This window comes from Ornithorhynchus anatinus, chromosome 13 (assembly GCF_004115215.2).
Source record: "Ornithorhynchus anatinus isolate Pmale09 chromosome 13, mOrnAna1.pri.v4, whole genome shotgun sequence".
Lineage (NCBI taxonomy): Eukaryota > Metazoa > Chordata > Mammalia > Monotremata > Ornithorhynchidae > Ornithorhynchus > Ornithorhynchus anatinus.
The window spans coordinates 26,441,347-26,455,529 of NC_041740.1; the positions used below are offsets into that span (position 1 = coordinate 26,441,347).

A 14,183-nucleotide genomic window follows, 5' to 3' on the forward strand; every position below is an offset into this window, starting at 1 on the left:
GGGGCTTGCAGGTCAGACTTCATTTTTCAATACCAAACGGCTCACATTGAGCTGGTACACAACGTGGCCTAGTAAAAAGAGTACAGGTCAGAGAGTCAGAAGACCTGGCCTCTAATCCCAGATGCTTCACTTATCCCTTAAGTTCTCTATGCCTCAGTTTCCCTAGGATAAAGTACTTGTCCCCCTTCCCCCGCAGACTGTGGGTCAGGTACTCAATATGACCTGGTTATCTTGTATTTACCCCAGAGTTTAGCACCTAATAAGCACTCAAATATCACAATTATTATTATTACTATTATGATTACCAGATGTTTGGGGAAGCAGCATGGCCTAGTGTTTACAGCACAAGCCTGGGACTCAGAAGGACCTGTGTTCTAATCCTGGCTCTGCCACTTGTCTGTTGTGTGACCTTGTGCAAGTCACTTCTCCATGACTCAGTTACCTCATCTGTAAGATGGGGATTAAGTGCAGGAGCCCCATGTGGGACAGGGACTGTGTCCAACCTGTTTAGTTTGTATCTACCCCAGCACTTAGAACAGCGCTTGACACATACTAAGCTGCTTAAAAAATACAATTATCATTATCATCATCATGATTATGTTTGCAAAAGCACGGCCAGGTCTGCTCAGGCCAGACAATGTGCGAAGACAGTTTTCCTGCAGTACAAGTTTTCTTGTGCCCATGTCAAAGAGCAAGCAGTAACTGAATGCTGGCAGGGGAGGTCCTGTGCCAGCGGAAAAGAGTTTTGTGGCCTTAAACCCGTCTTGGGAGCCTGGTGTCAACATGGGTGGCACAAGGTACTTCAGCCTGACTCTTCCACAGCTAGTCCTGTCTCTCCTTCCTGACCCTCATTTGCCCCCTGCCTATTCCCCATCCCATTACCGGCCTGCACTGGTGCACTTGGGGGACACCTGCCAGCCTCCATCCAGGCAGGGGCTTTCGATCCGGAGACCGTCCGAGTCAATTGTAAGGCAAAAACAAGCACCCCAATCTTTAGAAAAACAATACCACATTGTACCATGACAAAATATTAGTATAAAAACAGTATCTACAGATTCAGATACCACCCCGACAGTTGAGGCAGGTGTTCAATCCGGAAACCTTTTACAATCTGCCATAGACTTACCCTGCTTAGACAATGGGAAAAATGAAGAAAATGGGCAAAGGTTACTACAGCTCATTTCCCTTGCCAACTTGCCTCCCCAGTGAATTTGACGCTCAACGTTAAGTGCTCTGTAGTAGGAGGGGAATATCTTAAAGGAACCCTAGGACCCAATGAGTTATCCCTGGGAAGGTCAATGGGTGGAAACTAATTAGACAAATTCCACGAGAGGAGGCATTCAGAATTCTGTCATGGCCCTCAATTGCTAGCTACAATCAAGGGAAACTTGTTTGGTAGATGCACCCCACCTCAGATTGCAACGTGCATTCTAGTATGAAGAAAGGCTTCATAAGCTCAAAGGCCCTAAATACCCGGCGGTGACAGCTTCTCATTCAGCCGGAAACTCAGGCCGGATTTTCCTTTTCATTTCAAATTCTAATTTCTCTTCTATTTCTTTTGGTCATTAAGAGCACCAGGCTGGGCTTTGTTACATTCAACCCAGGGGGAAACGTCATCAGTGCTTGAGGAAATCATGCCAAATAAATTCATATAGTCCAAAAAAATGTAAAAAAAAAAGTCAAAGTCACTTCTGTAGCCAAAGGTGCCTTGGAATTGAGGAATTTTTGAAAGTTGAGGTGGCTGCCAGGAATAAGAAATGAACCCACGGTACACAACAAACAAGTGACCCCAGTTGCCTCTAAATCACAGATACCACCACTGGCTACCTGCCATTTTATGCCAAGTTGACTTTTTCAGCTTAAAAATAAAGCTTAAATCGATCCATTCTTTGGAATTGTTAAGCCTCCTCAAATACACAAATACAATGGATCTTCACTTAATCATTATTGATACACTAGCAAAATCAGGAAGCTACAGTAAAATACTTGTAGAAAACACCAGTGTCTTGTCTGCATACTAAAATGTAGATTTGACTCTCAATTAGCATAGTGTAGAGGAAAACATCAATTAGAAAATATGTAGTTTTAATTAAACTTGATTAAATAAAAAAGTGGAATATTGGATATGGAATATCACAATCTGCAGCACTGAAATGCACAAATTTACTTGCCAAAGATGATCATTCCAGAAGAAAATGGTTACATTTGCTTCAGACGTCCCCGATCCTATTTCTGGATTTACATCTTTTAAGATTTTGGCACTGCAATTCCAAAAGCCTGGCCTTGAATTATCATTATCTGTTTTTTCCCCTCCTCAATTGTCTAGCAGCCACCGAGTACATTTTAGAAACACGCTCCTTAATCCTGCCGGCTCCGTAACCGGAGAGCACTGTACCTTTAAGGATCAAATAATATTCATAATCCAACAGCGCTGCTTTCTCCACAGACCATGTCTCCCTTCTGCCGAAAAGATCAGCCTCCAGAGAGACACTCCGTGAACAGAAATCCTTAGTGGCAGTGATGGTGGGGTATCACCCCAGGCATGAAACACGACAGAGTTCACACTGATGTGATATCCAGCCTTGGGGAGCAGCGGGGAAGAATTGCAAAACCACATGGCTCTCTGAAAATACTGACTCCCTTATGCCTTCCACCCAAACGGACACGGCAGCACCTCTGTTAATGTTTCAAATGCTTTTCTCCAGACGGTTGGCCCGCTTTCGCCAATACCCCAAGAAAACCACACGCGATCCGTTCTCGAAAAGCACCACAAACTTAAGGACCTACCATTTTCTTTGCACTCTTCAGGAGGCTTAGCCTTTTTCGCAAGACGTGGATCCAGCCATGATGTTGTCTTTGTGTTGTGGCTGAAAAGAAAAGAGATCACTCTGAGTAGACACATACTGAAAGGAATCAAGTTTATTCCTTAAGAAAACCGGTGGGGGGTGGGGGGGTCCACAAAAAGAGAGTTAGTCCCACAAAATTGCAATCGATACACTTAATTTGCTTACTGGTTTTAAGTAGCCCTGAAGGAGGTGTAAGAGTAATTGTGCAAGGCAGCTATAAATTTGGCAACCTCAGCCTTCTGTCCTCAAAGCAGCTATTTTTATTAAAATCAACTAGGATGTTGCCAAGTTCAGCTCATTGAAAATGCAGGACTCATCCCAGGCAAAAGGAATTTATTACAGATGCAGGGGTCTCCAATTGGGAAGAACCTAGTCTGTGGGCTCTGATATCATTCCGCCAGGATAGAGGGGGGCGGTGGTGGTGGAAAGAAGCATTTTCCTCAAACCTGCCCTTCTCATAAACAGTTGTTTGTTATTCCCCCACAGTAGCTCTGGCAGGCTGAGCCAAAGGGATGCAAATTACAGCATGTTCCTGTGAATTCTGCATTCTCTCACACAGTGATTAATAGCAATTTCATTAACCAACCTTTACTTATTTTCCATCTAGGGATTTTTACTCCAGCTACCAAGATGAGAGACATTTTGCTTCGATGGAGTTGTTCCCATTCAGTTACTCCCAGGATGGTGATTTCAGAGGTTAATGGTAAAATCAACTCTGAATTTGCAGATTCTTCCTTCCTGGGCAGTCTTTGACCAAAGGTTGCTGTTTTCCATCCGTTTTTCTTTAAGAGAAACACCAACAGCCTCTGAATGGTTCTAGAATTCTTCATTTCAACTTGAACTTTGAGTTTGAAGCCGAAGTGAAAGCAGTTAGAATAATGGGACTGCATGAAGAAGACCACTGTAAGGGCTGTAAGTTCGTTGTGGGCAGGGAATGTGTCTGTTTATTGTTATATTGTACTCTCCCAAGCACTTAGTACAATGCTCTGCATACAATAAGCACTCAGTAAACACAACTGAATGATTGAATGAATGTCAGATGTTAGCCATTTCTTTTTGGGTGCCTGAGTGCTTTTTCAAAACTCTGATTCTCCAATTTTTTGTTTGGAGGGCAAAGCCACAATGGTATGTCTTCAAGCCACCTAGCCCCTAGTGGGTTTCACTGGGAGTCCTGGGTAGATGATAAATGTTGACTTTCCAAGCTCCATGTTGGTGGAGAGGTGTGAATAAATAAATCGATGTGTGCTCCATACTCAACACTGAAGGAATATTAAGGTTGGATGAGGAGGAGAGATGTAAAGGTGGTCCAGCACCCACTATGAGAATGGTGTTCAAGAAGTCAGCCTACACCCAGTCCCTTCAATAATCCTGGTGCCCCTGTAGAAGCCAAGGAGATGCTTGGCCGTATGAGACATGGAGATAATAATTATGGTATTTGTTAAGTGCTTACTATGTGCCAAGCTCTGTACTAAGCACTGGAATAGATACAAGCAACAAAACTGGTTGGACACAGTCCCTGTCCCAAGTGGGGCTCACAGTCTCAATCTCCATTTTACAGATGAGGTAACGACTTGCCCAAAGTCACACAGCCGACAAGTGGCAGAGCCAGGATTAGAACCCATGACCTTCTGATTCCCAGGCCCGTGTTTTATCCGCTACACCATGCTGCTTCTCTCGTCATGGCACTGTAGGTGATCTGATGTTCTTTGTTCCTAAGAGAGGATATGGGACTCCCCAGTGGGGTTTCTGAATCCCCAAGCTGGGCGGGAAACACTGACCCTGATCCCAAACACAGTGTACCACTGAGCTTTCAAATTTGGCCTTCTGCCCTCTCCCTTCCCACCCTCCTCACTCCCTGGGTAGGGAGTCTCCAATCCTCTCCTGCCCTGCCAGAAATAGCCTGATCTGGCTGACCTGCAAGGGTTGGGGGGAAATTCTCTCTGGGCCTGAGGCCATCCCTCCTTCCAGCTGATCGACTGTCTCCATAGCTCACTCAGCTTCCTGGGGTCCCTCTAAATAACTCAGCATGGGACTGGTGCCAAATGTGATTCTACAGGATTCCTTCTTCCCTTGCCTGGTGGAAAGTTGGTTAGTGTTTCTTCACTTCATTTCTAAGGTGCAGGTAATGCACACCTCCAGCCATCTGCCTGCAAAAGAATTTCACACCAGGTCTAATTCCCTCTTGGAGAGAAAAGGCCAGACCCATGTGAGTTGAGAGATGAGGGGAACATTTTTGGTCACATCAATGCTTTTGTGGAGGGGGAGATTTCGCTATAGACTGCTGTGGTCAAAATGAATGCAATTTCTCTAGTAGAAAAACAATCCTTTTTGTAAAATTAGGGATAAGGATGCTCTCAGCTCAGAATACCACCCTTTTTTAAGTAGAGCTTTTATTTACACAAAGCCCTTTCAATTTCATCATTTTATCCTCCTGATATCTCTCAGAGTGGACTATTCTACTCATTTTACAGATGAGGAAAGTTAGGAACAGCAAGGAGAGATGATTTTCCTAAAGTCATCCAGCAGGTCAATGACAGTGCCAGCACTAGGACATAAAACTTCTGACTATAAACCCAGGGTTTTTTCCACTACACCCCATTGACTGTCATATGGAGAAAATGCCTAATAACAAGAACAGTGGTATTTGTTAAGTGTTTTTTGTGCCAAGCACTGCACTAAGTGCTGCAGCAGATACAAGATAAACAGGTCCCCCATGGAGCTCACAGTCTAAATAGGAGGAAGAAAGGTATTGAATCCCCATTATGCATTTGAGGGAACTGAGGAACAGAGAAGTGACTTGTCCAGGGTCACACAGCGGGTAAGGGGTGGAGCTGGGATTAGAACCCAGGCCTTCTGACTCCCAGGTCCAAGGTCTTTGCACTAGACCATGCTCTTTCTCTAACATCTCTAATACATCTTTTTACTCATCTCTGATTAGTGCCCTTTCTTCTTCCCTGGGGACATCCTTCTGGGAATGTCCACTAAAGCACATCCATCTACAGTTCAGAGCTCAAAGAGCACCCTCCTTAGCCCTTGATGTTGTTAGGTGTAATCTAGCTGAATCCCTCAGGGCTCACGCAGTGGGACACCTCCAACCTAAATTATGAATGTCTTAGTTTCTAATGGTGCAGTGAGATGTTATCATCTTTTAGCTGGCTCAGGTTTGACAAACAACTATTAGCCATTTGTCCAACAAATGCACTTTGATAGACTAAGTATCCTAGCCTCACAGCACCTTCAGGAGAACCTTGGCAGCTTCTTGTGGGAAGTACGGAAGGAGCGCCTGATGGTAATGGCCCAAGTTGTTTTTTGGAGAACCAGCATGCCATTTTTCAGTCGTACCTCCCTCTCAGTGGCCTTGGAATTTGCATGTCCCTGAAGGATGCCTTACAAAAGGGGCATTTATAATGCTGTTCAGAGCTGATGATGGCTGGCTTGTCTTCATGACCCATTAAAAGAAAACACACTAGTTGCTTCTCTCTCCTTATCCCCCTGAAAACTCTGTTTTCAAATTAGGATGAAAATAATTCAATTAAAATTTTGGCAGTGAATGCACAAAAAAACCCAGTCAATTATATCATTTAATGCTATATTTTTCTTCCCCCCTTACTTGGAATTGGAAGGGGGAGAGGCTCCTGTTTATGGGTTGAATATCATCCTAGATATACATCAGTTTTCTGAAATTGAGCCAAGCTGCATGGGATACAAATGAACAAGAAAATAAGATGTTAAAGTTAATAATCTTGTAGTCCTTCCCAGCAGCTCCCCTCCCCTCCACAGAGCAGACCAATGGGATTTTCCATAAGAACCTCAGGAGGGGGGTCATTAAGTGAGTCAGCAAGCGATCTACTCCACTGCTCCAACATCCTCCACTGCCTTTAGTGAATCTTGCTTTACTCCCAGAGAGAAGTTTTCCAAGTAAGAGAGGATGAATGTTGGTTTTTTCTTCAACTATTCCTTGGGGGCCAATCACATCTCTGAGATGAGATCACCATAGCTAACAAGAGAAGGGTGAGCATCGGAGGGTGCCTGTGATTTACTGTCATGCTCAGGTCAAAAGTAATTCAATTTGATGCTTCCACCTGGTACCCCAGGAAGACTTTACAGTTTTCTTTACTTGTTCCCCCCGTCACCTCCTGCCCCACTCCCTACCACCTCCTTTGATCTGTTGAACTTGGCTTCAAGACTCCCCTGGACTCAGACCCCTACCTTCAATCCCACAAGAACAATTGTTTTAATAACTACCATGAAATAAAACTGAAGTGCTTATTAAGTGCCTGGCACTAGACTAAGTACTGGAGTTGACACAAACTATTCAGATTAGACACAGTCCCTGTCCCACATGGGGGTCAATCTTAATCCTCATTTTACAAATGAGATAACTAAGACACAGAGAAGTGAAGTGACTTATCCAGGGTTGCACAGCAAAGTGGCACAGCTGGGATTAGAAGTCAGTTTCTTCTGACTCTTGGTACCATGTTCTATTCACTAGTATCTCTGGTTCTTCTGGAACACATGGTTTCACTATGAATTTGGGGAATGATCAACCTTTTTCTGACAGTATGTATCTGCCTGGATACAGTGAAATGAGGTTTTGGCAGGCAGAATTTTATGGCCAAACCACAAGGCCTATTTTCTCCAGTTACTATGCTCAAATGCCACAAGATTCTTCAGGAACACAACCCCCTGCGCTATCTGAGAATGTGCTGCACTGTGATATAGGCAGATTAGTGGAAAGAGCACTGAACTGGGAATGAAGACACCTGGGTTCTAATACTGGCTCCACCTCTTGTCTGCTGTGTGACCTTGGGCAAGCCACAACTTCTCTGGATCTCAGTGGATTTAACTCCTGTTCTCTCTCCCTTTTATATCGTGAGCCACACATGGGCTGATGTGATTGCACTGTATTTACTCTAGCACTTAGGACAGAGTTTGGCATAATAATGTTAATGTTGGTATTTGTTAAGCGCTTACTATGTGCCGAGCACTGTTCTAAGCGCTGGGGTAGACATAGGGGAATCAGGTTGTCCCACGTGGGGCTCACAGTCTTAATCCCCATTTTACAGATGAGGGAACTGAGGCACAGAGAAGTTAAGTGACTTGCCCACGGTCACACAGCCGACAAGTGGCAGAGCTGGGATTCGAACTCATGAGCCCTGACTCCAAAGCCCGTGCTCTTTCCACTGAGCCACGCTGCTTAAGGGCTTACCAAATACAATGATTATTCCTTGTATTATCTAGGGTCCAAAGCAGGGACAAGGGGTTGGTGGGAGGGGTATCTCATTTGTACACCTTCATTAAATAGCTATCAGGGGCATTTTAAAGAAAACCCTGGTTTTGGAAGGAGTGGGGAGGGTTGGGAAGGGGTTTGAGTCAGGCTTTGGTGGGGGGGCTCCTCTCCTCCATAACTTTCCTGCCTTGTAGGATCCACCCACCCTCGCAACTCCCGTCAACCTCAAATACCAAGTCCCTTCACAGGCAGAACTCTCCTTCTCCCTAATTTCCCTCTGCTTTTCTGCCAGCCAGGGCCAAAGGAAGCAGCGTGACCTAGTTGGATAAAGCACAGGCCAGGAAGTCGAGAGGACACGGGTTCTAATTCTGGCTCTGCCACTTGTCTGCTGTGACCTTGGGCAAGTCACTTCACAGCTTTGTTACCACATCTGTAAAATGGAGATTAAGACTGTGAGCCCTATGTGGGACAGGGACTGTGTCCAACCTGATTAGCTTATATCTACCCCAGCACTTAGTTTGGGGATTGCTAAAACCATGACTCCCCTGGCAAATAGAAGGCTTTCAGGAGACCTCCTTTGCTCGGACTGTTCAATCTCAAACACTGGTTTACGATCTGCCCCTCCTCGGATTGGTGACAAATCTTACTGAGTTCCCTGTGCCAGTGTTGCAATCCTCTCTGATTTTGAAGTCGATTATCTTCAATCAATCAATCACTGGTATGTGCTTACTCTGTGCAGAGCACTGTTCTAAGCACTCAGGAGGATAGACTAGAGTTGTATCTCGTCTCTCTCACTAGAGACCTCTCGCCCACACTCTGCCTCTGGCCTGGTCCACATTCCCTCTTCATATCCAACAGATGATCACTTTCCCCATCTTCAAAGTCTTATTAAAAGCACATCTCCTCCAAGAGGGCTTCCTTGACTAAGCCATTTCCTCTTCTCCCAATCCCTCTGCATTACCCTTGCACGTGGATCACCTTTTATTCATCCTCTCTTCAGTCCCGGAGAAATTATGTACATATCCATAATTTATTTATATGTCTGTCTCCCCGTCTAGACTGTAAGCTTGTTGTGGGCAGGAAATGTGTCTACCAACTGTGTTGTACTGTACTCTCCCAAGCACTTAGTACAGTAGCCTGCACACAGAAAGCATTCAGTAAATATGATTGGTTGATTAGAGGGGGGCTGCCTCATGGCCGGAAACTGCTGAAAATTTTCAGATCAATAGCTGGGAGCTAAACAGGGTAAGATTAGACAGGAAACTTGCTTCACAGCATCAGGACTGTCTTCAAAGTCTCGATTTGGTTCAAAACTGGGTCACAGGCTGTGTGGGACGGAGGGATCATCTCAGGATAAGCAGCTGTACAATCACTTCTATTATCTGTCTCCAAATTAATAATGGGAGCTGCTGCCCCTTTGTTGCCAACAGCCGGAGACACCTATTGGAAAAAGGGGACTTTGGTTTGGGACAGGTTTATCTGCTGGGACAAGAGTTTTTTGGTTTATCCACGAGCTGTGATGGGTTGCACTGAATCACTTCCCATCACTGCCTTCCGGTTTCCCCCCGTGATGACAATCTTCATGGTGAGAAGCCTGGCTATGACTAGAGGACCTCTGTGTCTTTCTGGAACAAATGTTCTCTGAACCGCTTTTCCTCAGTAAATGCACCTACTGCATCTTCATCGCCCATTCTAACCACCATGGTTGACGGTGTCCCTGATACCCTACTGAGGTGCTCATTTCTGCAGCACAGCTGGGGACCTCTGGAAGAAGACAGATGGGGCAGAGAAGGGCCACGGGAGGTGGAGTGAGGGTAGGAAGGGGGAAATCTGGAACAGGGTGCCAATCGGATGATGGTGATGCCACCGCCACATCTAGCATCACGAACAGGGAGTACCAAATGGAGACAGCCCTCCTGAACCTTACCCCTGAGAAGACCCGGTCAGATTCTCAGGGCACCAGATAAGGGGCCATTTAGTGGCTCTGTACCAGCCAGTGAAGTTTTCAGCATGTTTGCCTCGTCTGGTTCAGACGTGGCACCAGGTGACTTTGAGACATGCATTTGAGAAGCAGCATGGCTCAGTGGAAAGAGCCCGGGCTTTGGAGTCAGAGGTCATGGGTTCGAATCCCAGCTCTGCCACTTGTCAGCTGTGTGACTGTGGGCAAGTCACTTAACTTCTCGGTGCCTCAGTTACCTCATCTGTAAAACGGGGATTAAGATTGTGAGCCCCACGTGGGACAACCTGATTCCCCTGTGTCTACCCCAGCGCTTAGAACAGTGCTCTGCACATAGTAAGCGCTGAACAAATACCAACATTATTATTCCCATTTTAAACACCCCGTCCCCATCCAGTCCATCTCCGGCTGCCCACTCCCGTGTTTACAGGGATCTGGAAAGGAAGCACAACGGGTCCAGAGTGAAGGGGGGTGCCAGGGGTTGCCTCGGCAACATCCTCTAGGCTCCACGGACTTCCGCAGAGAGCACATCCCTTGTGTCCTCATGTCGCCTGTTGTTTCCATAACTATGCTTGCTCCCTCTGGTCGGCAGAGGGGTGTCCTTGAGTGCGATGGCTACGTTACTGCCAGAGGACTCGCCCCCTCCCCCCCCAGCTTGCCATCCCTCTACAATCAGTGCAAATTAGCCCAAAACCCGCGGAGCTGGTCCCTTTAAATGGCTCTGCAGGAGCCAAAACAAACAGGCCAACTAGCAAAGGGTCTGTACAGCCCAGCGGGAGCCAAAGAAAGACATAGGGTTCAGGTCAGGACAAGACCCTGAGATTGGGGGAGGGGGAAACATTACAAACTACTTTTAACCCTTGCCTCACCTTCCCTGCAAAGGATCCAGACAGGGGAAAGTGGGGACTATTTCCTCAGGGGACTTCACCTTCCTCAGTGTTGCTCCGTGACTGGGTAAAGGGCAGGGTTATCACAAAACCTACAACCTGCCCCTTTCGAATCATTCCATCCCACCCGGAGCGGCAGTAACAGCTTTGCCCAGATCTCACATCCCAGCATGCACTGCAGGGTTCCAGCATGTTCTGGAAAGAAATCCCTGACTCTTTTGAAACGCTGATGCTGTACCAACGTCTGACTCAAGTAAAGCCCACATTTTTTATTTTTTTTTTGTTTCTGGACATTTGAAACTCTTTTTGAGTGGGGCCAGGACCAGGCTGGGTTTTCTTTTGGTTTCCTTTAGCCCAGCCTGAGGCTCCCTGGGCACCCAACAAAGAACTATGATGGCCTGCACACATTATGAGAGGGACTGCATGACAAGCAGCTTCTCTTCATCTTACTTATCTGCTCTTCACCCATTATTCCCCAGATCATGCTCTTTATTCCTCTCAAGATAGCTTCATTGTACCTCACTCATTAGCCCTGTTTTTGGTCCAGTGGAAAGAGCACTGCTCTGAGAACTAGGACATCCGGGTTCTCGTCCTGGCTCTGCTTGGAGCTGGCAAACCCAGGGAAAGATCCCACATGCAATTTGTTGTGTACTGAGCTCTTTCTGACTGCTAATATATAAGTAATTTATTCTAAATTCTTTATTTATGTCTGCTTCCCCCTCTAAACCGTAAGCTCGTTGTAGGCAGGGAACATGTCTGCCAACCCTAATCCAAGTGTGAAGGGCACTGTGCATGCCAATCAGATCACCCAGCCACTGTTCATCCGTTGCTCCAGGCGGCATGGTTTATCACCATCACCTCAGTCTCTATTCCCGTCTCCACTCCTTTGCTCCTGCCGCTGCCAAATCCTTGAATCGTTCCCTCCAGAAATCTGATGGTCCACAATTCTCCCCACATTCAAATACCTCCCTACACCCCCACCTTAACCAACAACTGATTAACTACCAACATTCTAAACTATATATAAACCTACCAGCATCATGGCCTAGGGGAAAGATCCTGGGCCTGGGAGTCAGAAGGACATGGGTTCTAATCCCAGGTCTGCCATTTGTCTGCTGTGTGACCTTGGGCAAGTCACTTGACTTCTCTGGGCCTCAGTTACCTCATCTGTAAAATGCTTAGTGCTTAGCACATAGTAAGTGCTTTACAGAAACCACAAGTATTATTATTATCAGCCATCAATAGTGCTCATTTATCTATTTAGCCTTATCTTTAACTCTTGTGAATAAACGTTTATTCAACTGTACATTCTATGATTTATTCACCTTATTATATTGTTAAGTATGACTATGCACTTAAATCTGCCGTTAAGAGTGTAAATTCCTTGTGGACAGGCAAAAGGTTACTTCTGTCTGGTACTCTTCCGAGTGCTTAATACAGTAGTTGGCACTCAGTGGGAGCCTCATTACCACAACAACTACTAAACTTGATTTTACGTTGAATCTTGATTGAATTTCTATTCATGTTTATCTCCTCCTCTCGACTGTAAGCTCTTTGTGGGCAGGGAATCTAGAGAAGCAGCGTGGCTCAGTGGAAAGAGCACGGGCTTTGGAGTCAGGGCTCATAAGTTCGAATCCCAGATCTGCCACTTGTCGGCTGTGTGACTGTGGGCAAGTCACTTCACTTCTCTGTGCCTCAGTTCCCTCATCTGTAAAATGGGGATTAAGACTGTGAGCCCCACGTGGGACAACCTGATTCCCCTATGTCTACCCCAGCGCTTAGAACAGTGCTCGGCACATAGTAAGCGCTTAACAAATACCAACATTATTATTAATGTGTGTACCATCTCTGTTGCATTGTCCTCTCCCAAGTGCTTAGTACAGTTCTCTGCACAGTAAGTGCTCAATAGATACCACTGATGATGATGATGATTGTAGAGCCCTACCCAAACCAGTTAATTTGCAGGCCTTATGACCATACCTTTCTCTATTTTAAGTCATAAATGGGAACATGCACAGGTAGAGCTCATCACCAGCAAAGCATATTTAAAATACACTTGTTTAGAGAAGCTAAACTTCCTTCAGAGTTTAATCTTGTTCCCACCTGCCTCCCACGAATGTCCCAACTCAAGTGAATCTTAACGAGGCAGGCTTGTTACATGGAAACACAACATAGTAGTTTTTTCAACTGCCAGATGAGGCTTTTGCAAGTTTGGCTTTTTGGGGTGCATTTTACTGCATTTGCTGAATGCAAGCATTGTCTTGTTGGTGAAAACAGATGTGGGAAGTAAAGACAGAGACATGGGAATCCTGGGAGAGTGGGGGATGGAGAGAGAAAGATAGGCAGTGAGAGGATGAGGGGAGAGCATTAGAAGAGAAGGCAAAAACCCAGCATAGGGGAAAGGGCCCAGAAATGTCTGATAGAACAAGGATATAACCAAGGGTTCTGCTGCTAAATCTAACTAGTCCCTCTTAGTGTTTAAAGTACTGTGACCTTTTCCATGGCACTTTACTAGAGAGCAAGGCTTATAACCTCATCTAGCAACCCAGGAGGATACTTTTGAGTCACGGCTAGCCTGCAAACTTTTGGCATAAAGCAGACAGCGACATGGACTTTGGTTCTTCTACTGCGGGGAATTCTAAAGCAAAGCTCAGCGCCGCCTTGACAGGGATTTTAAGAGCTACGGTGCAGCCTTGACATTTTTTCCACCAATGCGATTTGCCATTTCCGAAGTCAGCTTTTTATCTATTATTTAATGTGACACAGTGTTTGCTGCCATTCAGGGAGAAGGTAGTAAACAAATAGGTTCTTGTTGTCATTTTGCTTTTCACCAAAGCGGGAGCAGTCTCTTTTATGTTACTAACTAAACTGACTCCTAAACAAAGAAGCAATTTAACGGAATCCACAGAGCATGGCAGGCAAGATTAACTCCCAGATGCCTGCTCTGGATCAAGCAGGATGAAGAATTCAATGTCAGGGATAATGACATCTCCGTGATTTAACTCACGGAGCCGGAGATAGCGGCAATCCAATGGATTATTGCCACTTTGAGGTATCCTGAACAAGGAGTGCAGATTAATCTCTAGATCATCACTGGGCTATTTGCATATTTTGCAAATTAGTTTTTTAAGTCCAAATTTGAACTTGAAATCCTTCCAAAGTTCAGCATGGTTACGTACAACAGTCAGTGCTAAATGTGATTACAAATAAAAACAATTATAAATAAACACAATAGTAAGTAAATAAGATTTTAAATATGATTA

The 14,183-nt window shown here is 45.4% G+C and overlaps 1 protein-coding gene across 9 annotated transcripts in view; it reads right to left on the bottom strand.

Moving 5' to 3' along the window:
- The window catches only part of MAGI2 (membrane associated guanylate kinase, WW and PDZ domain containing 2), a 902,790-nt gene that overhangs the window by 280,394 nt on the left and 608,213 nt on the right, over window positions 1-14,183 (bottom strand). For all 9 annotated transcript variants that reach the window (XM_029077508.1, XM_029077506.1, XM_029077507.1 and 6 more), the window contains one exon: window positions 2,788-2,867. In XM_029077508.1, the coding sequence (XP_028933341.1) occupies window positions 2,788-2,867 (80 nt within the window). The remainder of the gene's footprint in view (window positions 1-2,787; window positions 2,868-14,183) is intronic.